Genomic DNA, 27,976 nt, shown 5'->3' on the forward strand with positions numbered 1-27,976 from the left:
CATTGGAATGCTCAACCACATTCAGTAGCTTGAACTGGCTTTAGCTCCAGATGCAGCCAAATGTTCATTTAACTGATTTATTAGGGAATGGCAGTGGTTTGCCATCACAGGAAAGATTTAGAGTGAAAACCTGCTGTCAGAACCTGAACAAGATTTTTTATATTTTTCCACATTTTCAGGATGTGCTTTAGTCTGTGCCCATATTGTGCCTTACAGTCAGCAAGATCCCCAAAAGGATCTGTGATTTGGCCTAAGAAAGCCATTAGCAACATCACCATTGACTTGTGCCATCATCTTGTTGTATTTTAGACTTTTGGAATTAACAAAATGGGTAAATTCCTCAAAAAAACCCAAAACCAACCCAGAACAAAACAAAAACCCCAGACCATCATGGGAAAGACCCAAGAACAGGTGCAGTTATCACTTATTTGTGTATTATGTATTTTGTGGCATACAGATCTAAGATGTGGTTTCAATCAGCCTTTGGAATCTGGAACTAAAGTATATAACAGTGTTTTCTCTTCAAGCACACAGACTGTGAAACAAAACAATAGAGATCCAAAATTCAGTGTTCTCTTTCAAGTAAAACCCATATATTTCCCAAGTGGAATAAAGCAATTATGACTGCCCCAGGGCTTGGGTGCTTTTTCCTTTAAGGCACGACTCAGGTTAGTTATTCTAGGGAGTCATGTTCAGGATATTTCTTACTACTGGAGGTAGCCATATTCTGAAACATTTTTTATAAAATATTTAAAAGTTTAGCACTCATTTATTTTATTTTTCTTCCTTCTTTGTAAAAACTCTTCTGGTAGTTCTAATTTATTCATACCTGAAGGACATGTATTTGTCCATCCTTTTTAAAACTAATCAAGTCTCCCTCATCTTGTGTCATTCTTGTCAGTATGTTTGCAAGCAGCAGTCTCCTCTCACCAGAGTGGAGCACCTACAGCTAACACTGAAGGAAAGACCTGATCACTTTATAGCAAGAAGCTCTGTGCATTTCAAACAAGGATATTACAGAGGCAGCTGTCATCATTCTTGTGATGATCTAAGCTTGGGGGCCCACAGGGGAGTCCTAGTACAGCTGCTTTACTGAGTGCTTTTGACCTAAGAAAGTTGGTGCAGAACGCTCCTGTTGCAGCCAGATGCCAAGCTTTGGAAAAAATTCTCCCCTCTAAACTGTGCAAAGTCCAAAATTTTATAATGTCAGTACATGAGGTGGGGTATTTTGGGACTCTACTCTGAAACGAGGCACCTCTCTCAGTGCAAACAATACATGCAAGTTTTGAATAAAGTGAAGAACCCACTTGGTTTGAGCTATGGCTAAGTACTTGATTTCTGCAAACAATTCCCTGCCACTAATTGAAAACTGGACACAAAGCCAGGTGACCTCCCACCCCACTCAATACACTCAGCAACTTGCAGGTATGCAACTCAAATTCCTTCTTTGTTTCCTGCCATCCAATGGAATAGATTAGTTGGAAACTGTTAGGGAAGTAATTAATAATTAACTAAGGGGAGGGGAAAAAAGTCACCTCTTTTGTTATGCTTCACTAAATTCTGGTCTTTATTCAAATACTGCTCAATTAATTATTTTTTAAGATCAGTATTTAAACCCCTTTCACATACTACTATCAGGGCACTGATTCACCTACACATCTGACATCTATTTACCAAGAGATATACAGCAGATCTGAAAGAATGAACCTTTGCTTGACAAACAGGGCATTCCCTCAAGCATTCATTCATTTTAATGGTGTGTGCTTCACACTGAAATTCAGCCTTGAAGATGTTAATTATTACTGGTGTTTCACTGCCCTTCTGGTGTTCTACAGCAAACCCTGATGAAATCTGCCATGTGCTTTATTATAGACTGCAAAGCCTACCACGAGCAGGGTTGACTTTGGGGGGTTTTTTTAACCATTCAGTGCTTTCAGGGTGCATACCTGGCTGACACACCTGTGAACTCACCTTGCTCTTCACCTACACAACTTTATCTCAGCCACTTAATTTGCTCAGCTCACACAGCCACAGGTTGTGCTTTTCACCACAAGTCTCCAAAGGTTCTGTGGTGAACAGGCTTTTTACCACTTAGCTTTTTCCTGTGATAGGAGACATTACAGGCTGTAGATCCCACACTGTGTTGATACATTTGTCAATCGAGCGCAGATATTGCCAAATTACATCCAAATTTTTTTTTAAAAAAAATCACATAATAGAACCTTAAGGGATAAAAAGGATGACTTAAAATTTATCACTGTGATCACATACCCAAGAACAGAGGTGGAGAAAGAACAGAAGAGAAAATTCCCAAATATAACAAGGACAACATGAATTAAGCTTGCAGCCCATTAGCACTAACCAGTATTCAAATGACCTCCTAAACTTCATTGCATAAAGCATGAGATGCAGCAGGAAAAGCACAGCATGTTGGAAAAGCATGTTTATAAAGGGAACACCCTCAGTTGCCAACTGATGCTTCATACCCATTGTCACAAATTAGATTAAAACCCTGCATGCCCTCAGCCAACATAAAGCACATGCCAAATCTATTTTGGTGTTGTTCCCTTATATTAGATATAGAATTCACATAAAAATTCACTGATAAAATTAACATGGACTGCATTCTAGTTCTTCATCTCAACATCATCCAGTACCATTTATTTCACATCAAATTAGAAAAGGTTCCAAGTTCCTTAGCAACAAACTCAACCAAATATACATGGTGGCACTGCATAGAAGTGTAAAATGTATTGATACAGGCAAATGTCTCCAGCATGAGGCCCTCACCCAGTAATCCTGGGAGTATTCAGCACTTTAAACCACTATTTTTACAGCCTCCTGGGCCTATCATCAGATAGTGCTGAGAACGTTCAGACACCAGAACAAATGCTACTCTACTAGTGCATGCACAACTTCTTTCCCATCTGCAACAAAACATACAGGAGGCATCTTGCACTTAGGTGGTTGTCTTACAGAGAACTTCCAAATTCAGGTTTGCATGCTTTCTTCAGATATTGAATTCAAATTAGGTCTCACTGTGCTCACAGATTTCCTACTCTGTAGAGATCCTAATACAACCACAGCCATACCAGGCAGCACAGCTTAGAAGCAAAGGATGCAAATAAGTGAGAAGTGCTCAGCATGGACCAGGATGACTCAGTAGGTGATCTTTAATATATATGTATATATAACTAGATAAGTAAACAGCAGTCCCTGGAGAGGAAGACTGGTTGTCACCCCAGAAGGGCAGATTTTGACTTAAATAAATCATACACATGAGCAGTCTAAGAATTCATTAGCATTTTGTAAATATTTTACATATTAAATTCTTGGAATTCTCAGAAGATGGGTCAAGTTTCAATCTCAGTATCTCAACTATGGAATCTGAAAAGTGTTATCAAATCAGGCTAATGACACTAAGTGGGAAAGCAGAAGGCAGAGCTCAGAACTGAGCTGCCAGGCACTTTGAACTTTCCCGTGGAGAACTGGCAATTTCAGATGCTGTAGGTCAGCCAGCTGATAGTGATCCTATAAAACCATGCTATAAAAAAAATTGTTGTAGCTCGGTGACAAAATCATGAGAAACTTTTCTTTTAGTTTCTTCTTAAATAGTTTTTCACAATTTTACACACACACAAAGAGCTTTTAAGTTTTTTTCTTCTCTCATTTTGCTGAATTTCTCTAACACAAAGTAGCTATGAAAGCAAGAAACAAACTGTTCATTAAGGACAGCAATTAAAGGTGCTGGAAGGAGAGGGCATAACCACCAGGATATAAAGTCATTTTGGCTGACTCCCTTGGCCAAGCAGAACAGCTTCACAAGGCAGAGGGGACACCAATCCCCACAGCTCAGTGCCATGGGCTCCTTTCTGAAAAATGGGGACTCGCAAAGTTTATTTTCTCTGCTTCACTGGGAGCCATCTGAGGGACACAATTTCATCTCAATTGGGTAAAGCAGACAGAACTCACAGTTTCATCTTCCTTAAGTTTCAACTTCTTTGAAAATTTTGCAGCAGGAGATTGGAAAAGGGAAAGGAAGGAATAGGTCACTGAAAAGTTGACTAAAGACAGAAAAAGGTCAGTTAAAATAATTTTTAATGGAACACTAACAAAGGAAGTCAGATGGGAGTGCTGCAGTGTTCTATACAGGGAAATAGTCCAGTGATTAAATAAAACAAAACACCACAGCCAAAGGATTTGACTTGCTGTGAAGTCATGCCTGATCAAAAATGTTTAATTAAGACTCTGGGGCTTGTTCAAAGCCACCAGAGACAGTTTGAAACAAAATAAAGGTTTCCTAGAATCACCGAAAACTATGTTGTTAGGAGCATGTTGGAGGTCAGAGAGCTTACACTGAGCTTGAAATAAAAAAGTTAAATAAAAATAAAAGAAAAAACCTTTCTCATCTCATTTGTGTCCACATCACAGAGCATTCCCAGGAAGCCTTCGCTTGACAGCAGACCCTAAAGCAGCTTAGACTGACACAGATCCGCTTGGCTTTCAGTGCTCTCTGTGCCCGAGGGAGATGTAGAGGTGACCTACAACAGAACATTTTCAGCACCCAGTCCACATTCAAAGCTTCAAAAGTTCTTCGTAAAAAAAATAGGAAATCTTGGATTTATGGAATTCCATCATTTCATCCTTGCCGAGAATGCTTCCAAAACACAGGAGCGATCATAAAATTTAGACCACTAATGAAGAGAAAACGCTTTCTGAGCTCTTTGGATCCTGCCAAAAAAGACACAGCCGTTATTGCCAAATGTTGCACTCTTTGCAATTTCTAAACAGACATGCCTCTTCCCCTGTACCAATCTTTAACTGGCTCTGTTACAGTCCACTCCAGACTGACTTACTGGAAAGGGAAAATAGAAAGAAGAAACTTATTAGAGACGACAGTAAATCTGCTTCTTGCTGAAACTCATCCAGCTCTGATGGAGCCAAGGTAGAGCCACCCTGTCAGCTCACCGAGAGGTTCATTTGGCTGCGACTGGGCACGGTGTCACCTACCCCAACCTCGCTGCCTGTTGGCACCTGCACCTCCCCAGCAGCTCTCATACCACACTGACCTCCTGGCCCAAGGCATCACACTCCCTAAAAACTACCTGGGACACACACTTGCACACACACCCCTCCAAAAAACATGATTCTGATGAACCGCCTGATCAAACAGGCACGTGCCAGAGATGCCACAGCAGTGGGGTGGGAGCAGACTGACCAGGGCAAAGACAACTGTATGCAGGTGACACACATCAGGTGACATACAGAAAACTAATGTAAGAAATACAGAAAGGGCTCAAGCAAATGAACAGACTCCCCCTTCAAATGTGCATACAATTGTTTTAGCCTCGATTCTTTTCACAGCATTTCTCTACGCTCTCCACCTGTGACCTCCTGGCAGTCCCATGTTGTTCATCCTCACCTCCCAGCTGTCACACTGTAGTACCTCACACAGGTGAGGAAAGGCAGGAAGATGATTCTATGGGATGAATGTTTCCTGCACTTCAGCTATGCCAATGACTTGATTTTGAAAGCTGTGTCTGTAAGGGTGATTTAAAGGTGCAACTTGCAGCTACAGGCATGTCTGTAGGCACGTTTCTGAAAACATTCTCTGGATTGGCTTTTCATCACTCTGTTAGCCATAAACACATTAGTTCTACATAACGATGCAGCAGCAACTACAAGTGACTATCTCCCACCAAAGCTGCTGTCCTCCGAAGGCTACCAAACCCTGCCCAGCCTCCCTCCCTGAGGGAGGGCAGCACACCCCTACTCACAAATGCTACAACTTCAAACACAGGTAAAGCCATTGCCTTCAAACATCCATCTTTTAACTCCATAGCAATGATTCTCTTTTGCCAGAATTCTCTGTGCCACTTGCACTTTTTTATTTTTACTGAGGTCTCTTCTTATAATGCTTACAAGTACACAGTTTTATCTTCATCTTCAATAAGTCTTTTAAGCCTCGAAGACTGAAGATTTTCAGTACAATGGTGAATTTTTCGCTTCAAGTTACAGTATGCAACAAAACCCCATTTTAAAACATGATGCCTCAGTCTGACACTCAAGCTTGAAACAAAGTGACATTTAGGCTTTGATCCTCAATCCCAACTCACAAGCCACCTTTGGAAACAGATCCAAAGTTATCAAGGACCAATCTCTGAATCAATTTCAAACATGACTCAAATTGTCAGTCTTGCAATTAAGATCTCCTTTGCAGAGATTAACATGGTATAAATTGACATAAATTTAAATTCTCCTTCCTCAAATCTAAATTTTTACAGCCAGATCACTTAACAAACTTTCCATTTACAGTTTGGCTTCACTACAAGTCCAAGCTCAAGACTGAGCTCTTTGATACCATGAAATCTGTCTCTTTCAGACTAACATAAATCAGGAAATTTTTTTTTTTGCTGACAATATATGAAGATAAAACAAGATTCATTTGTTTTTCACATCAGTGATGTATCTGTTTTCTCTGCTTGCCTCCCTTCAAGGAGATCTGGCAACCCCCGTAGCCTGCACTTACTTCCAGCACTGTAACAGTCCCTGGCAAAGCCAAGCATCACAACTCCTTATGCCATTGCAGTTCTACAGCAACGCTGGGAAGACCAAAATAAAAATACCAAACAAATTCACTGTCAGTCTTGCTAGAAAAGTCCTAACTCTCCTACAGCTTCTAAAAATTCTTGGCCATCCTGTCAACTAATTACATGTCCTTCCCAGTCCTGTGCACAGGAGGAAATATCTTCCTCCTTCAGAGGTATTGCCCCTGAATAACATTTCAGGAAAAGGAAAAGCAGTCAAGTACAAGACAGAAATTACAGCTAAGAATAACTTCTGGTAAAACACAAACCCTAACAATATTAATCAATAATGCTTCATAAAATGCAACACTTAGCTGTAGAAAGGGGCATACTAAATTGCTCACAAGAAAAGATTAATATATTCCTGTCATAATTGAATTGAGTGACACATGATTGAGAATTAGGGGAACTTGTCCTTACTACTGAAGATAAGCTGCTCTCACTGTTACCTCCCAATTTAATTTGAAGTACGTGTTAGCACTGATAACCCGGCCCTAAGGTGGTAACTGTCAGAATGAAAAGCACTGCAACATTGCAAAAGAATATTCATTTGCAATTAACTAGGATGCATGGCAAAAAGATAAAAATGTACATTAATAATTAAAATTTTACTTATCAGTTGATTATTCCAATACAAACTGCAGAATCCGTTGCTAGTTAGGTTGACACTTCTTAGTTGAACCCACATATGTTTCTTCTGCTCACTCCTTCAGAAGTACAATTCTCTCCCTCCAAACGAACCTTCTGCAGAGCAAAGAGCAAGAAGCCCCAGTGTGCAGCTGCTCCCTTTTTCCATACTTACAAAAAATGCTTCTCTTGCCTTAACACCAAGCTGCAGGCAGTGGCTCAGCACACTTCCTACGTGCACCCAGAGGTTCCAGTGGTGTTCTTTATTTCATGAAAGCATTTCTTTTAATGATATTAAGTTCAGTAATCTCTTTTTAATTACACTGAAATTCTGACTCAAAAAACCCTACCTGGTGACATATTTCTCCTCAGTACTAATGCCCACTAATGGGAGAATTTGAAAATCCCACATTTTTAAAGCAAGATCTAAAAATTCAATTAGACATGTGCTTTGATCAGGTTTTACCTGCTTCACCACCAGTTCCAGCTCGAGAGGCACACCAACATGAACTGTAAGGAATGGCCCAGCATGGAGTAGCATGGCGTAGTTTGCATGCCAGCACCACCAGAGCGAGACAAAAGGGCTAGCAGGCAGAAGAAGAGGAAGCAACAAAGCCATGACCTTCAGTGTTCTTGCATGTCACCAGCTAACTCTGCCAGGGATCACACACTTGGAACGCAGTCCTGCCCTCTGTGCACACGTGCCAGGCTATGTGTATCCATTTAGCAGAAAATAACTGGTTTTCCTTTGAATAAATATTCCTGATGAAATAGATTCCCCTAGCAGGGATTGTTTCTCCTAGGTAATGCCTTTCCTTTCTGCCCTGAAAGTATCCTCTCATTTAGCATCCAAAACTGGGAAACTCTAAGAGTCAAGGTTTACTGTAACCCATTACACAAAACATGAAACCCTTACAACCATGGTGATGGAACAACTGGCACAGCAAATTCTTCTCACTGCATACCACTTGTCTCTGGGCTCCTCTGCAGCACAAGGCCATCTGTGAGGGCTGCCAGAAGAACTTCTGAAGAAGTTGGTTAGTAGATCACAAAAAAGAGCTAGCAAGCCTACTCCCAGGACCCTGAGAGCACCAAGAGATCTCAACTGCCCTGACCAACCTCCCTAGAGTTGCACCTGTCACCAGGACCATCTCTTCCTTGCCAGCTTGCTTGGCCTTGTTCCACTGACATTGTCCAAAGACATGATCATTCAGTAGTAAGCCTGGAGCTTACTAGGTTGAACTCGCAGGTCCTCCAACCACTTCCTGAAGTTATGGGTATATGCTAGGAAGGAGGTTAGTTTTACTGATTTGGTCAGTTTACTGCAACCTGGTCTCCAAGCATAGCAGATGACCCACAGCTCATCCCAACACAGATGTCATGAGAGCACACACAGAGGCAGCTCAGCCCAGTGCCCTACAAAGCAGGACACTGCCTGTTCCAGGAAGGATGCCACATGACCAACTTTCCAAGCACAAGCTCACGGTGTTGGTGTAAGGCATTTCAAGATACACAGTGAAGGACACAAGTGGGAAGCTAGGGACAACCTGTGCTTGGCTTACCATGCTGCAGACACGGGTGTACATATCCTTACTCCAGCAGTAATGAGAAGAGGAGTGTTCTCTCCACCCATACCTTGGAGCTCCCATGAAGCCTGTATCTGACACAAACCCATTTCAAAGCAACCACAGAAGTGAGGTGGTAATTGGGGTCATAGACAAGCTCACACTTGACTTTGAATAAATCTGTCAGAATTATCAGTTTTGGTAGCCAGCAATTGTTTTCAGCAGTAATTTGCTTTTCTGTTGTGCTGGTGATACCCCCTACCTATGCTGAACTGCACAGGTTCAGAGAAGCTCTATTACACACATCACTGTTGCCACTGCATGTCAGGCCCATCAGACTCCTGCCCTCAAGTTCTGGTTTGCACTGTGTCTGCCACAGGACCCACTGCTCCAGCTGAGCCACAGAGATGGAGTGTGCCCTGGCACTGCAGAAGAGCAAGAACAGATAAAAGCAAGGCAGGAACCGACCCCTCTTTCCTGACAGCCAATTGCTATGGTCCACTCAAATAGGAACTCATCTTTGCACTCTCTGTTCTGGATCAACACCCTTCACAAGAAGTCCCAGTCACACTTCAGCCATGAGTGCAGAAACACAAATGTGGGGTTCTCAGATCAGCTTCATTTCCAGCACAACCCCCTTGCAGCTGCCTCACTTGCATATGAGACAGTGAGATGCATTTGGGGCATAAGTGCTCAACTTGCAACTTTGACCTCTCAACCTTGAGTTGTACTCAGAGATTATTGGCAGACTGGGAAGACAAAGCTTCCCTGCTTCCTGGGGTCAACCTCTTCTCCCTAAGGACCAACTTATAACAGACAAAGAAAGAAGCAATTAAATAAAATCCGAGTCTTATTCCCTGAACTTGACAACATTTTCGTGTGTTAGAAAACTGCAAACCCATTTGCCAAAGGGCACAGGAACAGATGGGAACTGAAAGGGCTATTACATAAATTAAGCATGTAAACACTGGGTGTCTGCTCAAAACCCAGCTCCTGTAATTTCCATGTATGCAGGATTTGATGTGGCCATAGCACCATTGCCACATGCCCTCACTTGAGGAAGATGGGTGCACATTTTTTCAGTTTGCTACATAACTATGGTGTGCTTAAAAGTGCCTACAAACATGACAGAACCCTGCTATTTCCAGCAAGGAAGTTAAACGTGAAAAAAAGACTCCACATGTATTTTTAGGCTAGAACTGAAATTTTAAAGTAGTCCCTTTCCTGAACATTTGAACAGATGTAGTGTGCAACCAATCTACTACCAGCCACAACTTGTGACAGAGCAACATTTTTCATAATTCAATGCAAAATTAATCTGACAGATGAGCAAGAAGCAAATAAACACCAGAACTTCAGACACAGATATATATTTTTACTATGCTTGTTTGACTATGAGGGGGACACAGAAACTTACAGGTCAGCAGGGGAGAAAAAAGGCAGGAAGAAAAGCATTCCTAGATGCCTTTCAGTTAAGACAAGAAGTCCATCTCTTCGAAATGCCTCACTGCAGCTCTTAGTCCTGTGCACTTGTGGGAAACAGTCACACACATTCAGCAAGATAGATGGGAAATTTTTTATGTTTCCAAGACTGAGGTAAAAATACCCTTTCAAATATGTGAAGTAGCTTCCGTTTCTCCACCTTGCACTGCATGAAGCATTTCTTCCAATGCCCCAGTCCTTCACAAGAACAGAAAAAGATGCTAGATTTAAATCTGAGGCGGCTCTGAGCAAACACATGCATGAAATGCTGTACCAAGGTTTTCTTTTTCAAGGAATGAACAGCAATGTCCCACAGCCACCACAGAAAGCATGGAGGTCTAATAAAAGGGAAGGATCTGAGAGAGCATCAGCCAGCAGACGCAGCCCCTCACAGAGATAGCTGATGATACCTTCCCAACTTTGACTTTAAAACTGCAGTAAGAGAAGAATGAGCGAAGTGCAGGGACAATGTACTTTACAGAGAGGCAATATTTTAATAAACATGGGTGCATGAATAAAAACCCAGGATGCCTCATGCACATCAGCCTTAGTCAACATGTAAAAGCTTTGCTGACAGAGCAAGACCATAGAAAGGATATGATTTCATCGTATGTGCTCTTTTTTTCTCATCCTTGTTTTAGTAAACTTAGATTTGCTGGCAAAACCTCTAGCAGACCTGGACACAGAGGTAAAAGAAAATGAAAAGGGAAGAGGCAGGCCTTTTTTCCTACCTATACTGATCCAGTAAAACTTTCACTGGCAAAAGCTGTCCAAGCACAACACTGTCTAGTTCCACTAAGCAACACTGTGCTCCTGGACAATGTCTCCATCCCAAGTGGTGGAAGCACCAAAGATGATGTTTCCTCCATAGCGAACTTCCCTGTACTCAGCTTGGGAAGGGGAGCATTTTGCTGCTCGCTTCCAAGCTCTGTTTCTGCAACCTGCCTCCAAGCTGGGCATGCAATGCTGAAGCATGAGAAGCCACCAAGCAGAATAACTTCCCAAGAGCTAGTGAGGACCTTTGATGTTTTCCCTTCAAGTATGCCTTCAACGTCTGATCAAGAAAAGCAAGGCCACTCAACATTTGTTAGGGCATACACAGGGAAGATTTACACTTTAGAAACCCAAACATAAAGACAAAACAATGAAAAATTAGAAACAAGAACCATTTATGCCTGTGCTCTGTAGTACAACCAGAGCACATCTGTAACCTAGCATCAAAACTCGGATGCCCTGGGGCACAACCCAGTTTCCCTAGCTGTAGAGTGAAAAAGAATGTATGGACATACTTTGTGGACCATTTTTAAGCCTTCTGATTAAATGAAGTATTACTGCGCCAGAAGAAGATTTGGACCCAAATTCCCAAAGATTTCCAGAAACACTGCTCCTAACTTGCTCCCAGTGAAAGCTTTCAACTGCAACAGACAGCAGGAAAGCACAGACTCACCATTAACCAATATACAACACACATGACGTGACAGTGTGATTCCAGGCTCCCAAAATGCTGAAAAATTACACCAGGCATAAACCATTCTGGCAAGGTAAGAGTGGCTGAGGTACAAGCTGATGACAAGAGATCCCCTCACAGCTGGAAAGGGAGCATGAAATAAATCTCTTGGTCACATCCCAATGAATGCAGAAACAAGCAAAAGGTCTGAAGAGTACAAAAAAAACCCCTAAAATGAAGGGGGGAAAAGCCTCTGTAAAGACTGGCAGTGGGAAAAAACCCAGCTAGTTTGGACATACAAGAATTATGGCCTGTTTCCCTTGGTGCCCAAGCACACTGAGGGGAATGAGACGCATTTCTAGCTGCACAAAGAGTTCTCACAGTAATGTGTTACCACACTGGCTGTAGCATTCTGGAGATGGATGAGGTTGTAAGTCACTGACATTATACTGATGTATGGACTTCATGCATTACTAATCATTCAGACACAATAGCCCCGTGTATATTTTTGTTTTGCAAACTCTCCTGGCATCGTCTGCAAAAATTCTCCTTTCTCTACTCTGGAAGATTTTAAGAAAAAGTGCTCAGGAAACAGGAACAGAACAGAGAAAGACTCACCAGAAACACTGATGAGTTCTGGATGGGAGGAAAGAGAAAAGGGGAAAAAAAATAAACAAAACACCAAAAATCACAAGCTAGCTCAAGACAGCCAAATATGAAGACAATTTTAATTAAACCACGTCTGTCTTATATCATCTATTTCAGCTAATTTAGTATCTCATAAGAGTTTTATCTCAAAATAGTTAATAGCTCCAGAAGCCCCAACTTTTTCTCATTTTTTTCTTTAATGCAATTACATTTTTGCTGTTGCACCAGAAATATTAATAGCCTTTTCTGCATGAGACAGAGCAGCTCTACAGCAGGACAAGAACGCTTCGATCCTATTGATGATCTGCATGCTGATAGTTACATATAGCTTGTCTGTCAATGTAATTTCTACTGAAACTATTGAAAATAGGCAGCACCCCTCTCAATACTTCAAGCATGTATCTCTACAGGAAAAAAAAATTTCCATTCACTTGACTGCAGAAAGGACAAATAAGTGGTGTTGGATAATAATAAGGACAAGCAGTGCTGTTGTTCTACTGTATATTGCTCTGTAGGAAAACACAGAGGGACAAATTCTGCTCTTTGTTACAGCACCTTTGATCTAGAATTGATCTAACCTAGTCAATGGAACTGACCCAGATTTACAGGGCAGAAACAGTCCAGGGCTTCACGCAAGCCTGCAATCCTATATTTCTACCTCCAAGGGGAACGTGTGCCTTTTGTATAATCCAAAATCTTCTGCTCCAGCACGGTAGACCTGACCCAGTACTCACTGAAATCAACTGAAAAGCAACCACTGTCTCATCCAGTCCATCACGCAGACCTCGTGCCGTCCACCCATCAGAAAATTCAAACCACTCAGTATACTCCTTTAATGAAAAAAGTAGTAAAATCTTATGGCTTGCCCAAAACAAAACCCCAAACCCAACAGCCTAGCAGGGAGCCATGTTCACCCTACCTGAGCTTCCCTAACCTTGCCACAAAGGACAAGCAAGACTTGTGAAGAGAAGGAATGTGGAGAGGCAGAGATCATCTGGCACAGCCCACAGGATTGCCAGTGCCATGGTGGCAGGAATTCTGCACAACGTCCAGCTGACTGATCCTGTAACAATTAATGAAACCAGGGAGTGGGACACAGCAATGCCTGGGAGGCTGAGTGCAGGTGTCCACAGTCACCCTTGCAGTCCATCATTCTCTGGTGTATTGCCCCACTTGATTAGCAATTACTTCAACTTCATAATTATGTGCACACATACACGTGCTTAATTCTAAAGATAAAATGCTTATCACCATCTGGAAACTCAAATGTATTCTAGAAGTTAATCAAGACCAAAATACATAATCAAGACAGGCTTTATCAGTTTTGTATTTATGACCCCAACTGACACATTTGATTAATCACCGAGTGTTTAAAAAGCGTTAATGCCCTCCTCCTCAGTTACTATAAATTCCCTGCTCCCACTTCCAACACAGGCTGTAAAAATACAGATTACTAGAAGGACATATTCGGCTCCTGGTACCCACCAGCGTGGGTGCAGAATGTGCTATTCCGTGTCAGGTCACTTCAGATAATACAGACATTTTTGTTCTGCCTGCATACCAATCAGCTTTAAAGCACTATAATGCAAATAGTCTTTAAAAGGATTTTAACTACCTAAAGCTCTTTGTTTTAAGACAAGGTATTACAGTTAAGATCATCTGTGAGATCCAATTACAGTCACCTTATTAATTATATGTCTACCTTCCCTAATTCAAAAATCCCTACAAGCTATCCATTTTAAAGTTTTTGATTCCTTTATGCAAACATTTATCAGTCAAAAAAGCATGAAAATCTCTGGCTACTATGTCATTTATGGCATGAATTCAGAAGGCATTACTTCAAGGGTCCTGAAGGCCGCCTTTTTACCATCTACAAAATGTATCTTGAATGTCCATGTCTTAAAAACGAATAAAAGTGGGGGGAAAAAAAGAATCCCACAGTTCTCTGCTTTTTACAGAGTACAGTGTGTTCGAGAAGGGGATTGAAACCCAGCAAAGCCTTTTATTCCTTGTGGATTTTATATGTGGACTCTGCAATTAAAATCTATAGTCTCCTACCACTCAGCCAAATAAGATAAAAAGACACAATCTTTTGATATTAAGATGACTAAGGAGGGCATCTTTTAGCCTGAGACAATGCTCAAAGCAGCAGCAGCAGTTCCTTTGCAGATTAAGCATGGCTGAGGATGAGATGCTGCTCTTTCACCTCCGGGAGAAGAGAGACGAGGGGGGGCCTGATCCTGCAAAACCACACATCGATCACTTTACTCACATCCTTGAAACCAAGGCTACCTCTCGCTGCCAAACGAAGAGCAGACAACATTTACAGGATGTGAGCATTTCGCACCTGTTTTTGCACAGTGCAGTCCACCTACCTCCATGACATTTGCTGGATAGAGTTACCATCTCCCAAACCCCCAGAATCACAGTGCTGTGAGAAATTCTGCTCGATTGCATTGTTTGTATTTTCCATTTCCCCCAGCACCTTCTTTTACATTTTTTCATAGGAGTGTGAAGCCATCGCAGTGGTGATTGATAGTAACGGAGCAAAGTCATCCTTCAGTGTCTACAGCCTGGCACAAACAAGATGAAGGCTACCTTGAAGAGGTACTCTTACTGTTTAAACTGATACACTGATAAATTATAAAAATCCTTGCTCTTCTACAGCCTAGACAGAATTCATAAAATCATTCCTCTCTCAACCTGGGTGTTTCCAAATGTGTAAATTGAGGAACAATAACAGAAATGAGAAACCACACTTACTGCTCATTTCAATTAGTAAAATAACAAAGGCACCTATGTGGGGCCCTTGGCACTTCTGGGATTTCTTTTAATATCAAAGAACTTCATACTCCTTACAGCAGCCTTTTTAGGAGAAAAGGGTTTGCACTTCAGAAGTCAATGCATTTGGATTACCTGGGCCACCAACTACAGATTTTGTAGGGGGTGGGAAGATGGGGGAGTGCATGTGCACATTCACACACATTTGTGTGCATAGCCCTCTTTTTTTTCCAGTCAGCATTTTATAAGTGCTCATACTCAGCTTTTTAATCCACAGATTCAAATTTGTCAGGGGAAAAGACATGAAATACTAAGTTTCCAAATCTAGCCTCGATGTCAGTCACTGTGTTCTAATGAACATTTTCCTTCAAATGTTCCACTGGCAGCCATCTAATTTTATTTATTTTAAATAGCATCCCCTTCTGACGCTTGTAACCTAATGTTAATGCCTCATTCAGGACCTCATCTCTAATGTGTAAAATTAATATGGCCAAAAGGAAAGCTGTCATCTGCTTCCATCGCCAACACTGGGCACAGTGTAAAAAGCAACCAAAAAAAGCACTACTATTTTAACATATTTTTTTTTAAAAATTGATATTTAAATATTAAATGCATAAGACAGCAAAATTTCTTTATACAGGAAGCCTCTCTTGACACACATGGACACAAAACTTCCTTGCTGCAAATTAACAAATGCTTGTGCTGCACCTACTTATACCATGTTGTTATCCAAAGTCCTGTTAGCATATCACAGAAATTAGTCCTGTCATCCACCCTGGCTCTCTGAGGCTTGCTGCCACAGAGCTTTTCAATCTCCAAGTTCCTAGAGTGGAACCAGTAAAACACACCAGCTCCCACAGACACAACTGCAGTTCCCATGTTCTGTCTGAGGGGCTCCCCACCAGCCTGCAGGGATTGAACTGGACATCACAGAAAGGGCAGAGCAGAGGACACACACTGCCACAGGATAGTCAGCACCCTCCATTCCCTTATTCCTTACAGATAAGTGCTCATTACCTGCGTACAGGTTGCTTTCCATTAGGTGTAATTCCTAGTGATGCTACAGGTGGTGTGACAGTCCAAGAGGACAGTGGGGAGGGAGCTGAAATCTAAGACGGGCCATTCATGTGGAAACCTACAATTTCAGTTTCACAGAAGGGAATGGATCTACTCCAGACAATTTCCCCAACAGCTAACTCCTTGTGAAGGAGCATGTGGAGAGGGCAAGAAAACAAACCACATTCATTGATCAGCATTAAACGAAAAGTGAGGGATGACAACGTTACACAAGTGAAGTGACCCAGAGTCCAAATGTATATGTGGGAAAAATTTTGATTTATCCATGAAATCTTAGTTTCAGGGGCCAAACAATTACATGAAAGGGGGAACACACTGCATCCTCTGCTGATTACATTCACAAAATTGAAATCCAAGAAAATCCCTGTGTCTGGAGGCATTAACCAGAGATAATTAGGAACTTAATTCTTTCACTGGTTCGCAGCAGTCTCTGGTGGTCTCATCTTCTAGTCAAGAGCACAAGGCTTGTGCCAGAAACACCACTCTGTCACATGCAAGCATTCTGCCCATAACAAAAGGATGCTATCTATAACCTGGATACTGAAACACAAATAATGAGGAATTAACTGAACCCAGTTGGAATTGTGACTGTAAGGACAAATACCTCGTCCACAAAGATCCTGCATGAATGGGCTACACAGGGAATAGAAACACTCAAAAAAACACGAACATGCTTTGAAATGTTATCCTTATGAGATAGTAGGTGGCTGCTGAATCTAAGAAACCCACCACAGACACCTCTTCATCTTTATCCTGGACACACCAGGTCTACACAAGCACATCATTCCTGAACTTAATTTCATTCCTTTAATGTGGAGGGCAAAACTCCTTCTCCTTTCATTGATTTCAACTGGGCCCTTCATCCATGCATCTATGCTTCACTTTATGTATGTTGACACTTAGACAAGTCACATACAGGACTCAAACGTTTGCTTTGGATGGCACAAACAATCAGAAAGAAAAACCATCAGATTCAAATCATTGTGTCCCCCATCCCAGTCCTTAGCTCCCTCAGGATCAACTTAGAGTTGATACATAATACATATGCATCAGCCCAAAAGGCTTGAGAGGAAAAAAACTGCTGGAATGACATTCACACAAGGACGACTGCAGCAGCTTTGTCAGGCAGGATTTGATATAGTACATCTGGCAACAGAGTCAAACAAAACACAGTAGTGCTGGCTTTGGAAAAAGTAACATGAATCTAATTTCTTCCAATTGTCTGAACCACTTTTAGAGTTAATTACATGGTATGGCACAAGATAAACTACTTGTCACTTATGAAACGTAATGGAAACAATTTCAGAATCCAGAAACATGGTCATATTTCTGAATATGAAATAAAATTGAGATACTAGTTGCACCTGATCAATTACATAAATTTGTTCATAAAAAGCCCTGGGCACTTCAGCTCTATATGCTATTTTGCTAAGTTCAAAACAAAGTTTCCATGCACACTGACTTTATCTTTGGAAAAGTTACTTTAGCTAAGTCGTGACACTTTTACATCTGTGAATAGAGTGTCAGCGCTCTGAAAGTTAGCACATACTTTCCCAATATTGATACACAGTAAAAAAAAATAAAAGCTTATTAAAACCTACATGGTAGAAAAGGTAATGGTGGAGTAATAAGTATCCTGATCAGTTAAAATGTAATAAGACATGACTTCGACAGTAATTACCCAGGTAATTTTCGCTTGAACACATTGAGAGACAGATTTTTAAATTCAACAAGCACTTGTTGCAAAAAGCTACACTCACTTGTACTGCAACAGAAAAAGTTGCTCTTCTAATAAGATTAATATTCACTAACCAGGAGGATTTTCACAAGATACAAAAAGCAGTTACACTCTCAACTTAAAGCCATTCCAGACTACCAGTCCCTTTGAGAAGAGTGACCAGAGTAAGTTTGCTCACACTGGTGACAGTCCCATGGAAATCTATGAAAAGCTTATAGGGACACCAGCAAGTAGATCCAGCACACGGCGGGGTTTCTGGGAGATGGATTTCCTTGCATGCAAAATGAGGGCCAGTTTCTTGTGGCTGTCAAATGAACTCCATTTCTCCATATCCCAAACAGAATAATTTAAAATCAGTATACAGGGTCCATCAAAGGAATGCCACACACCAAACTGCCTTGCAGATCTAATTCTCCTTTGTAAACAAGGGAGAAAGCAAGGATCAACTGCAAGATGGGAGACTGCTGCATTGATTTTCAAACAGAATCTTCCATCAAAACCAATGGTGAGCTTGTCTTCAGACATAAGGAAAAAATCTCATGCAGTCTGAGTTGCTCTGATATTTGAGCAAAGGCAGACATCAGCTATCAGTCAGAGTGCTGCATATGTAACTGAGATGATCATGGACAGGAGGCAAGTCTGACCTGTGAGATCTAACCTTTGTTAGCATTCACAGGAGAACAGTACAAGTTTAAAGCAGGACATGAAAAATGGAGCAAAAAAATGTGGGTGGGAAGGGAATCAGCTTTAGAATAAGTTTGTTTCATAAACCTGTCTGAGGTAAGATAAAGACAGTATTAATTATTCTGCCTTTGTGAGGAATTTTACATCTTGAGGGATCCTAGCACACCGCCAGTGTGACCCCCAGCCCGGCAGAGCAGCTCCTGCCTGCACTGGGTGACTCACAGTACCCCCGCTCGCTGCAACTGGGAAGCCTACAGAACAAAGCAAACACATCTGTGAAAGTGTAGGCAGGCTAAAGACTAGTGAGCAAACTGATTTCACAGGAAAAACAGCAGATAAAACTATGATGGGCTGTCATCTAAAACCCCAACACTGACCTATTTCACGCAGACAGCAGTTCCAGGAGCATGGAGCAATAATCAGCTTGCACTCAGTTATCTAGATAGCACATGGCATGAGAGCGAAGGGGAAAAATATTTCAAGCAAAAGAGACAGGGAAAATCAGCTGTAGATTGCCATATCTTCAGCTATAGCAAATACTGCAGCATGTTTTTTCAGAAAAGGCTAGACAGGAGACAGGAAAACACACCAAAGTCCCCACTACCATTTCTTCCCTCAGGAACAAACATAGCCCCAGATAAGCCAGAGCAGCCAGGATCATCTCCAAAGTTTTCTTTACAGTGGTCATGAGCAATGGAGAACAGCACCATTCACCTTCCCTCACCAACAACTGGTTGGGAAACCTAATTTGGGAGGGTGGGCTCCCAGCTCATAGGCAATCTCTGACAAAACTCAGACAATGCAAAGGTGCAATAACCAAACAGCACGTGTACAGCTGGCTTCCCAACAAAGAATGGGTACACAGCCAAAAAAGGGAAAAAACAGTAAAAACCACCTGATTTCCTTCCAGTATAAATGTGCTGGTATTTGGGATACAGCACAAGGGGCAGATATTATACTCTTTTGTAAAGACGAAACTAAGCTCATCTTCCCAGCTTTAGGCATAGAGTGTGTTTGTGTTGTTTGGGTTCTTTCTTGTCTGTTTTTAAAAAAGGTTTCTGTTAACTATGTAATTTTCTTATTTTTTAACCCAAAGGAAAAAAAAAGCCATCAGCAGAAATTTGTGTCTCACACTTCTAACAAGAGTTCCATGTTCAGGTCTCCTAAAATGGAAAATCTCCATCTAACAGATAAACATTTATCTTAACCCAGAGGGGGTTGGACTCATCACTGGTGGCCTTTAGCATCTTTCACCTTCACTTTCTCACACCTAAAACTGATGAGAAAGCTTTGTAAGCAGCCTTCTGAAATTCACCAAGAGAGCTCTGGGGCTCAGGAAACTGACAGTAAGGAGCTGACACTTCTTGGTGAGGGCTTATCTGAAAACCTTATTTTCTCTCCCAAAGGTTTGGGTGGGAATTTTCTATCTAATTCTGATGACAAAGTGCCTCTGCTAGAGAATATAGTAAGCTACCAACAACATATTGGCAAGCCAGAGATGAGAGAGAGCTCCCTCCTGCAGCCATCCGAAGACATGCTTTAGTGGAGACCAGCTAGAATTTTAAACGCCCTCCAACAACAAAAAGGACATTAACCGAGATTTTGAAAGCTCTTAGTACCTCCAGTCCTGACATACACTCTGCCCAGGGTCTGGCTCCACTGAATTCTGACACACAAGAAGGGTTATTATCTTACAATAAAGACTTAATTCCCAAAAATGATCTGCTACCGGATGTACACCACACTGACAGCTCTACCACCTCCCTCTCTCCTGACCCTTCAAGAACTCTACATTCATCTATCATTTGCACTACCAGGATGGTAACACATACATTGGCATAACAGATATTGGGAGAGCAGCTCTCCAAGCCGTACAAACCATGTGTAACCCAAACAGGGACACTCTGTGCGGGACTACAGTAGGGCTTGAGAGCTTCCCAGCAGTTCCCACTATGGAAACAGCCCAACAAAAAAAAACCAAAAAAAAAAAAAAAACAAAAAACAAACAAAAAAAAAAAAAGACACAATAAAGGTTGTGATCTATTTGTGATCTATTTATTTCCAGATCTACTCCATTTACACTAACAACCTAAATATGTGTCACACAGAAAACGGGTGCGCATTATCCTCCTGGTGATTTCACAGCATCGCATTCTCTCCTTGGAGTTTATGCGAAATCCTTTGAACTGTACTAAAATCTCAGCCTATTTATAGCCTCACAATACAATGAATATAAAGCCATAATCTCCAACAGTTAACTATAGAGCATATTGAGAATTCTTAAAAGGTGATTTTTCTACATTCAAAAATTCACAGAAGAATATTTAGCCTAATCTCTCACCTACTGCATGCTGAGTTTGTGTTCCAGCAGTATAATTCATCTGAAACAAAGGGAAATAAAAAGTCTTGGCCAAATTTTCTGAATATGTCTATTATCTGTGGAACTCCACCAATTAAAATATCACACTTCTATTAAACTGGTGAAGCTATGTTAGAACCCATAATTCTGCATGATGTCGTGAAGACCAGAAGTAAAGCCTTCTCCAGGTCTGCTAAGGACCGAGTACTCCTTGTGAAACCAGTAAGCATGGGGCAGACACAGCAGGAAAGAAAAAAATTATGCTATTTTTTCCAAGAAGTTGGCAGGTATTAACACAGATGGGCACCATACAAGAACACATTCATCAAGCAAATTATACCAACTCTGGAAGAGCAGGCAGCTGATACAAAAACACCAAACAGGACTTGGCTTCACCACAGAGCAGCAGATCTACTGACTCCTAATTCTATCAGTGCACCAAGCCTCTACGATTTGATGAAAAACTTTCCAACAACTTTAAGGAAAAATCATTTCTCATAGAATGATTTAGGTTGGAAAAGACCTCTAAGATTGAGTCCAACCACTAGTGCAGCACTGCCAAGTCCACCACTAAACTACATCTCTAAGTGCCACATACACATATGGCAACTACGGTAGCCACAAACAGGGAAAGAGTCAATCTGAACACATCCTTTCTCTTTTTACTAGACTGCAATTCCCTTATCAGCTACAGATATATGCCTGTAGCAAGGATACATGAGAGCTGGCAGTAGACAATAACAGGTACGGCTGGGAAGACTCGCCTGCTGAGGAGTACGGCCAGTCTGCCAGCTGCAGCTGTTGGCCTACTAAGAGGTACCACTCCCTCTCACTAGCCTCGCTCCTCTGCTCAGCTGTCAGATCCCTCCAAAAAGACACTGCAAGTGCAATTTCCACGTCATTTCTCAGGCAGAAAGGGGAAAAAGTGAGACAGACAGACCAAAATGATTTTTTTTTTTATTTTTGCCATGCTTGACACATTTTGCCAAGCTGTGCAAAACATTCACGATGGGTCTGTGCACACAGCTGACACCGCATGAAGTTTCCACAGCCCAATTCCACCTTTGTGTGAATCAGAAGCTAGCTACGTGGGACTTCCCTGGGAGCCAGCATCTGCTGCCCCCGGTACAGCTCCATCCCTAGGATGAGGGAAACGGTAAAACTGAAGTCGCATTAGGTATACCCGGGAGTGTGGATCCGAGGTGACCCATGCACCCCTGCACGGCGCTCCGCAGCCTGCGTCCCTGCGGACGCCCGTGCCCAGCCAGCGGCTCCACCCGGAGCCCCTCGGCCGCCCGAACACCGGGACAAGGCAGGACCGGGCAGCAGCGCCGCGGGCAGGGATGGCCCGGGCTGGGCAGTGGCCCCCGCGCTCCGGACAACTCGGGCGAGCCGGCGCGGAGCTGTCGGGGCGGTGGTGGATGCCCTTGCTCGGCCGCGGTGTCCCTGACACGTCCGAAAACGAAAAGCTGGGAAGACGAAGGCCCGCGACCCCAGATGGGAGACGGCACCTGGGGTCCCGCTCCCGGCGGGGGGGACCCGCGGGGTCCGGGCAGGTCCCGGCGCCGCTCTGCCACGGCGCGCTCGCCAGCCGCTGTCGCCTTCCGTCCCCCTTCACCAAAGGCACGATATAAAGCGGAAAATAACAAAATTCTTAAATAAACCAACTTTCCTCCTTCCCGCGGGAAGTTTTCTGCGGGGGGCAAGGCGACCTTCCCGCGCCCGCCGCGCCCGCCGCCGCCGAGCCCCGCGCCTGCCGCAGCGGCGCCAGGAGCCGAGAGCCGGGGCCGGCGGCAGCCAGCGAGGGCTCTCGGGGCGCCCGCCACCTGCGCCGGCGGGGAGCGGGGCGGGCGCTGCGCTCCGCGGGGCCGGTGGTGCCGGTGATGCCGGTGCGGTTGTGGTGCCGGTGCCCTACCTGGGTGCAACATACTTTGGAAATAGAAGATGACGAGGATGAAGGAGCCCACGGAAGTGACCAGGACCATCCTGCACACCCGGTTCATCCTCATTACTTCCAGCACCGCCGGCTTCATGGCGTTGTCCGGCGGCGCAGAGAGGGGCGGCGGAGCGCGCAGGGCTGGCGCTGGGAGCCGCTCCGCGCCCGCCCCGCGCCGAGGAGCCGCCGCCGGAGGATGCCCAGGCGCCCGCGCCCCGCGCCGGGGGGCGTTAATGCCTGCGCTGGGCGTGACCACCCCGCGCGCCAGGCGGAGGGGCGCTCTGCGCGCGCGGGGGATAGGCGGGCCAGGCGGGGAGCCGGGGCGGAGCGCGCCCCCCCCTCGCCAAGGGGAGAGATGGTCCCGCCCGGCGGCGGCGGCGGGCGGGGACGAGCCGGGCGGCCCCGAGGGGCCGCGGGGACGCGCCCCGGCCCCGAGTGGCCCCGGGCGTCCGGCGGCTGCCGTTCGAGCGGCCCCGCTGCCCGTGAACTTGACCACCTCTGGGTCACTCTCGCCCTCTTCAGGGGCTCGGGGTCCGACAGCCGCCGGCGGGCAGGAGCATCCGCCCCCGCCTGGCTCTGCCCCGCACCCCGTTTGTGGAGAGAAATTCTCTTCTCCCACTCTCGTGCGGTGCCTGTCACTCTGTGCTAACCCTAAATGCCTCCTACCAGGTCTTCCCTCGCTCCGGAGGTTATGTTACAGGCAGACCCTGCCGTCGTGTGTTGCCGGTGTCGGGTTGTCCCGGCCGGGAGCTGTTCATTTTATCATCGTTGCAAACACCAACTTCGAGGCGCACGGAGCCATCCCCGGGGCAAACAGTGCCACCTGGCCTGACAGAAATGAAAAGGGGTTCTTTTGTTTCTAAGCGCGAGACTTCTAAGTGTTCCGAATTAACTAACATTGCTCATTTGTCGGCGGAAAACAAAAGATCGGTGCCCCGCGGTCGGTCCGCCGAAGGTGGATCTACCTTTCGGGAGCCGAGAGCAGCACCAGGCGATGAGATACGAGCCCGTACGTGGGAGGAATGCAGAGGAGCTGCGAGCTACAGAACAAAAGGCATCTGCCGTGTCCAAGCGTGCATCGGGTTCGGGACGGCTGCGGCTGCTGGGGAGCCGGGGGCTGTGAGCGACTGCGGCTCAGCTGAGTCCCGAGGTTTCCCAACGCGAACCACACGGCACAGCTCCCAAACTGGGACTGTCCCCTTCCTGTGAGCTACACAAGTGTTGAAAAGTACAGTGCTGAATGGAAAGGTCTTCTTAACAATATACCGTTCATCTGTGTTCGGTGGTAACTGTTCTGTTTGTTCCCCGATGCGCCCAAATATCGCTTTGCTGTTAGTTTTCTTTTTGCTAAAGTGAAAATCATTATACTGATGCTGATACCATCTTCACGTGTAAAAGGATTTTTTCCCCTCGCGCTTCTGTCTGTTCTTCCGATGGGTTGGGGGGAGGGGTCTTTAAAATGAAAATAGCTCTAAACAGTCTGAGTCCAAAGCTGGGAAGCAAGTGGAGTAAAACATATTTTAAGCTAAAAAAACCCCTCCCCTTCCATCCCCTCTCACCCTTGTCCCCTCCCCCCCCCACAAAAGCCAAATCCCACAAACAAACAAACAGCCCCAAACAAAAGAAACAAGCAAACAAAACCTCAGTCAACAAACCCAGAAGGTATGAGTGTTCATTCCCGGTTAATCGTGACAGAAACATGCAAAGTCATCAGGGTTTTCCATTTCCACTTTGCAAAAGCCAAAGATTTTACCTCAAGGATAAAACAGTAATTAGTTAGACATTTGGAACAGAGTAGATTATTTAGGTTTGGCCTAAAGTTCCTTTTATTAGGAACAAATTCCATTGTTCATTAAGGAAGATTTTACACAGTATTTTGCCTACTTTCTGTGGATTTTCTCAGTTTTTTTCTTCTAGCAGTTTTAATATGCAGTGACCATTTTCTAGTCTTCTTAATGTAAAGGAAGCTTTAAATTTGTTTTTCTTTTAAATCCAGACTGCAAACATAACAGAAAGGCATTCTGCAAAAAGCACTAGACAAGGAGAAGTATTTATATGTAATGCATCGAAGTGGTGGATCGTTAGGGCAGTCAGCAAAAGTCAACCAGAAGCAGAGCCTGGTATTTCAGCATTCCCTGTCAATACATGCTCTGCAGCACTACAGCAACTGCAGCACTTCAACAGAAAGAACTGGACTGTCTCCAGGAATCTGGATAAGACATCGAGGGGTGAGGGCAAAAGCCTAGAACTCAATACTCGGCCAAGTGACACAAGAAGAGAAGTGCTTTGTGCCGTTAGAGAAGGTGGACGGTTTTTCAATGTGGCTTAACAATAGTTACTTTTTTTTTTTTTGGTGAGCATCATCCTCTAATGGAGCGATGGAGAGTTTTAAAGCATTAAGATCAAAATCACCAGCTGTGTTGCCATTTACTTTTAAGAGTACTTTATGAAGCAATAGCATCATTATGGACATTGGTGATTATAAACTCAACAACCACCCAAATGCTTACAGCATCTCTGCAAATTTCCAACTATGACAACCTTCCTGGTGAGTCAGGACAATGAAATGCAGCAGCCTATTTTTGAGAGATTGAGACAGCCGGTTTTTGGTTTTCCTGCAGAAAAGAGCATAACTGAGGTAACATAAGGAAACACAGTTGTCTTCCCAGGTGGGTGCCAAGTTATAGAACAAGTACACGAACAGCTCAGGCACTTCTAAAGCATGCCTCTCTCTGAGTGGAAACTTTAGCAGCTCCAGAGCAGCAGGGAGTCTGGATAGTACTGTGGGTGTGATCACCTACCATTCCCATGATAATAACCAGCATTCAGTATCTCTGAATAAAAATAGTCCTGTCATCCAAGAGATGTCTGGAAAGAAAGACTTAAGAGATTAAGATCCAGATGCCAGTGACATCAAAAGAAGTCCAGACAGGGTTTTATGGATTATTTTGTATAATAAAAAAGCTTCACAAAAAAAACCTTAACCAAACACAACCACCCACATGACTATTTATTGATAAAGCCCTAAAAATAGCAAAACTGCAGTTGAAAAACAGCATAGATGTAAATACAGCATGTAGTAAACTCAGGGTGCAATTTATAAAAAAAATGACAAGCAGGCTAATATTGAAGAGCATGTTGAAAGGTTAAACAGAATGCCATTAGAAAACAGAGGTATCTGTGAGAGACATATAGGGTCTGTGCAACTTTTCCTCTCTAAGGAAAGAATCTCAGAAACAATGTTGGTTTGTTTTGTACTGATTAGCTTCACCCTCTTAAAAATGGACAGATTTTTACAGAATGTCTAATGTTGTTGAAGAAATACACACAAGTTTTAGGCATGAAAGCTGCCTTCAGATCTGAAAGAGAAACAACAAATTTCAGATTCTCTGTCTAACCTGAGACCATTGTGACTCCAATCCCATCACAGCTCTTAACCACCATAGGGTGAAGTCACGTGGATGAGAAAATCTTCTGGATGTGTCTTCTGATTATATTCTGTGGGGATAGTTTTTAACTTCTCTGTCTAAAACAGCAGTATCATAAAGGGGCCTGGTCTTGGGCTTTGTCCCCCAAGGAAAAACCATATTGCTTTAATGATTCCAGCCAGTCAGTGGACATTTCATTTGACAAGCTGCCCTAAAATGTGCTGTCTGAAGGCAGGTAGTCAAATAAATACCCATGTTAATAGTCAGGCACACTCCTTACCTCAGCCTAAGATTGCCTGTCAGTCAAAAAGTGTTTGCAAAGATATTCTATTAATGTATGGTAACGTCTTTTAAGATACTGATTCTGAGCTCATTTTAAAAAGCATGTGAGAATCTCCCTAACCCAGCTGATTCCAGTGGAATTAGGACAAAGCTCATTTCCCTACACAGATTTCTGTCAGCAACTCTCCCTCTGCATGAATAAAAGGCCACCCACCTCCAGGAAGCCATCTCCACAGAGAATGGAAAGACAATCCTTTCTGGAGCTAAACAGCTGTCTTGCCCCCTTCTTCTTTCCTCCAAATAAGACCCCCCATGCACCTGTGAAGCTATCAGGAGAAGGAATATATGATGTATTTCAAGATTAAAATAGGACCTTCAAGCAAAATCTACAGTTGCTGTAAGACCATTGTAATATTAATTGTAAAGTTCTTAGTAAAAAGGCTTGGAGGAGATAGGAATAGAAGCAATTTTTTAAGCTTTGTTTTGAGGATGCAATTTCTAGAGGTGATGGATGTTTACACTTCTGCCCACTGCAATTAACAGCTGTAGTGGATCAAACCCAGTGGTTCAGCACTGTCCAGAACAACATCACCGGCTTCAGACGAAACATCAGTTTGCCCTGCAACAGGTAGCGGTGGTCAAGTCTGCCAAAGACTGGTGTTTGCTTGTGACATTTATTAGGTAGAGCTTGGCTTTTGTCCTGCAATGCAAATGGCTTCACTTGGGGAACACCCTCCCAAAAGTCAAATCCAAGAAAAATTCCAATGAATCCCGTCACAGCAGCTATAACCAGAGCGGCCAACACAAATTCCTGGGCAAAGCAGACATTAAAATACTTGCCAAATTCCAGTGAAGTTCAGCTCTCTTTTTTTTCGCCGTGTGTATACTTCCTTTGCAGTTTCCCCCATTGCTAGTGAAGGACCCTTTTTATGGAGTGAAATATTGGAGAAAAACTTATCAATTGTAAGGGCCAAAGCAGCTGCAAGACAAGCAGAATCCCCTTGTTGAGTTCATTGCCTGTGTTAAAAGGCAACATTTAAATGGACAAGTATTTTCCCCAGCAATGGCAGTGCACCCTTAAGTTGCACTGAAATTCAGATGTCTTTGTCAACTGACCTTGGGCTATCATCTGAAGTGTGACTCAGAGCACAGAGAGGCTGAAATAAGAGGAATTACTGGCTTTTCATAGGGTTTCTCAACCCAATTCTATTCTCAGACACCAGGGATTACTCATGCTCTTCAGAACATATTGCTGGCATCCTGCTCTTCTGCTCATTAGACACAAGGGTGTCAGAATGAAAGCTGGTAGCCAGGAAGGCAGGATGTGGTGAGCAG

The 27,976-nt window shown here is 43.4% G+C and overlaps 1 protein-coding gene across 3 annotated transcripts in view; it reads right to left on the reverse strand.

The window, feature by feature from the left end:
* The window catches only part of CHST11 (carbohydrate sulfotransferase 11), a 180,989-nt gene that overhangs the window by 133,248 nt on the left and 19,765 nt on the right, over positions 1–27,976 (reverse strand). The window contains exon 1 of one of the 3 annotated variants that reach the window (XM_039570722.1): positions 22,926–23,126. The exons of 1 other annotated variant lie outside the window; for it this stretch is intronic. In XM_039570722.1, the coding sequence (XP_039426656.1) occupies positions 22,926–23,028 (103 nt within the window). In that variant the 5' untranslated portion in view covers positions 23,029–23,126. Of the gene's footprint in view, positions 1–22,910; positions 23,127–27,976 lie in introns of those variants that run through there. One more of the 3 variants, XM_039570721.1, reaches the window with a different exon arrangement.

The sequence above is a fragment of the Corvus cornix genome, chromosome 1A, assembly GCF_000738735.6.
Source record: "Corvus cornix cornix isolate S_Up_H32 chromosome 1A, ASM73873v5, whole genome shotgun sequence".
Taxonomy (NCBI): domain Eukaryota; kingdom Metazoa; phylum Chordata; class Aves; order Passeriformes; family Corvidae; genus Corvus; species Corvus cornix.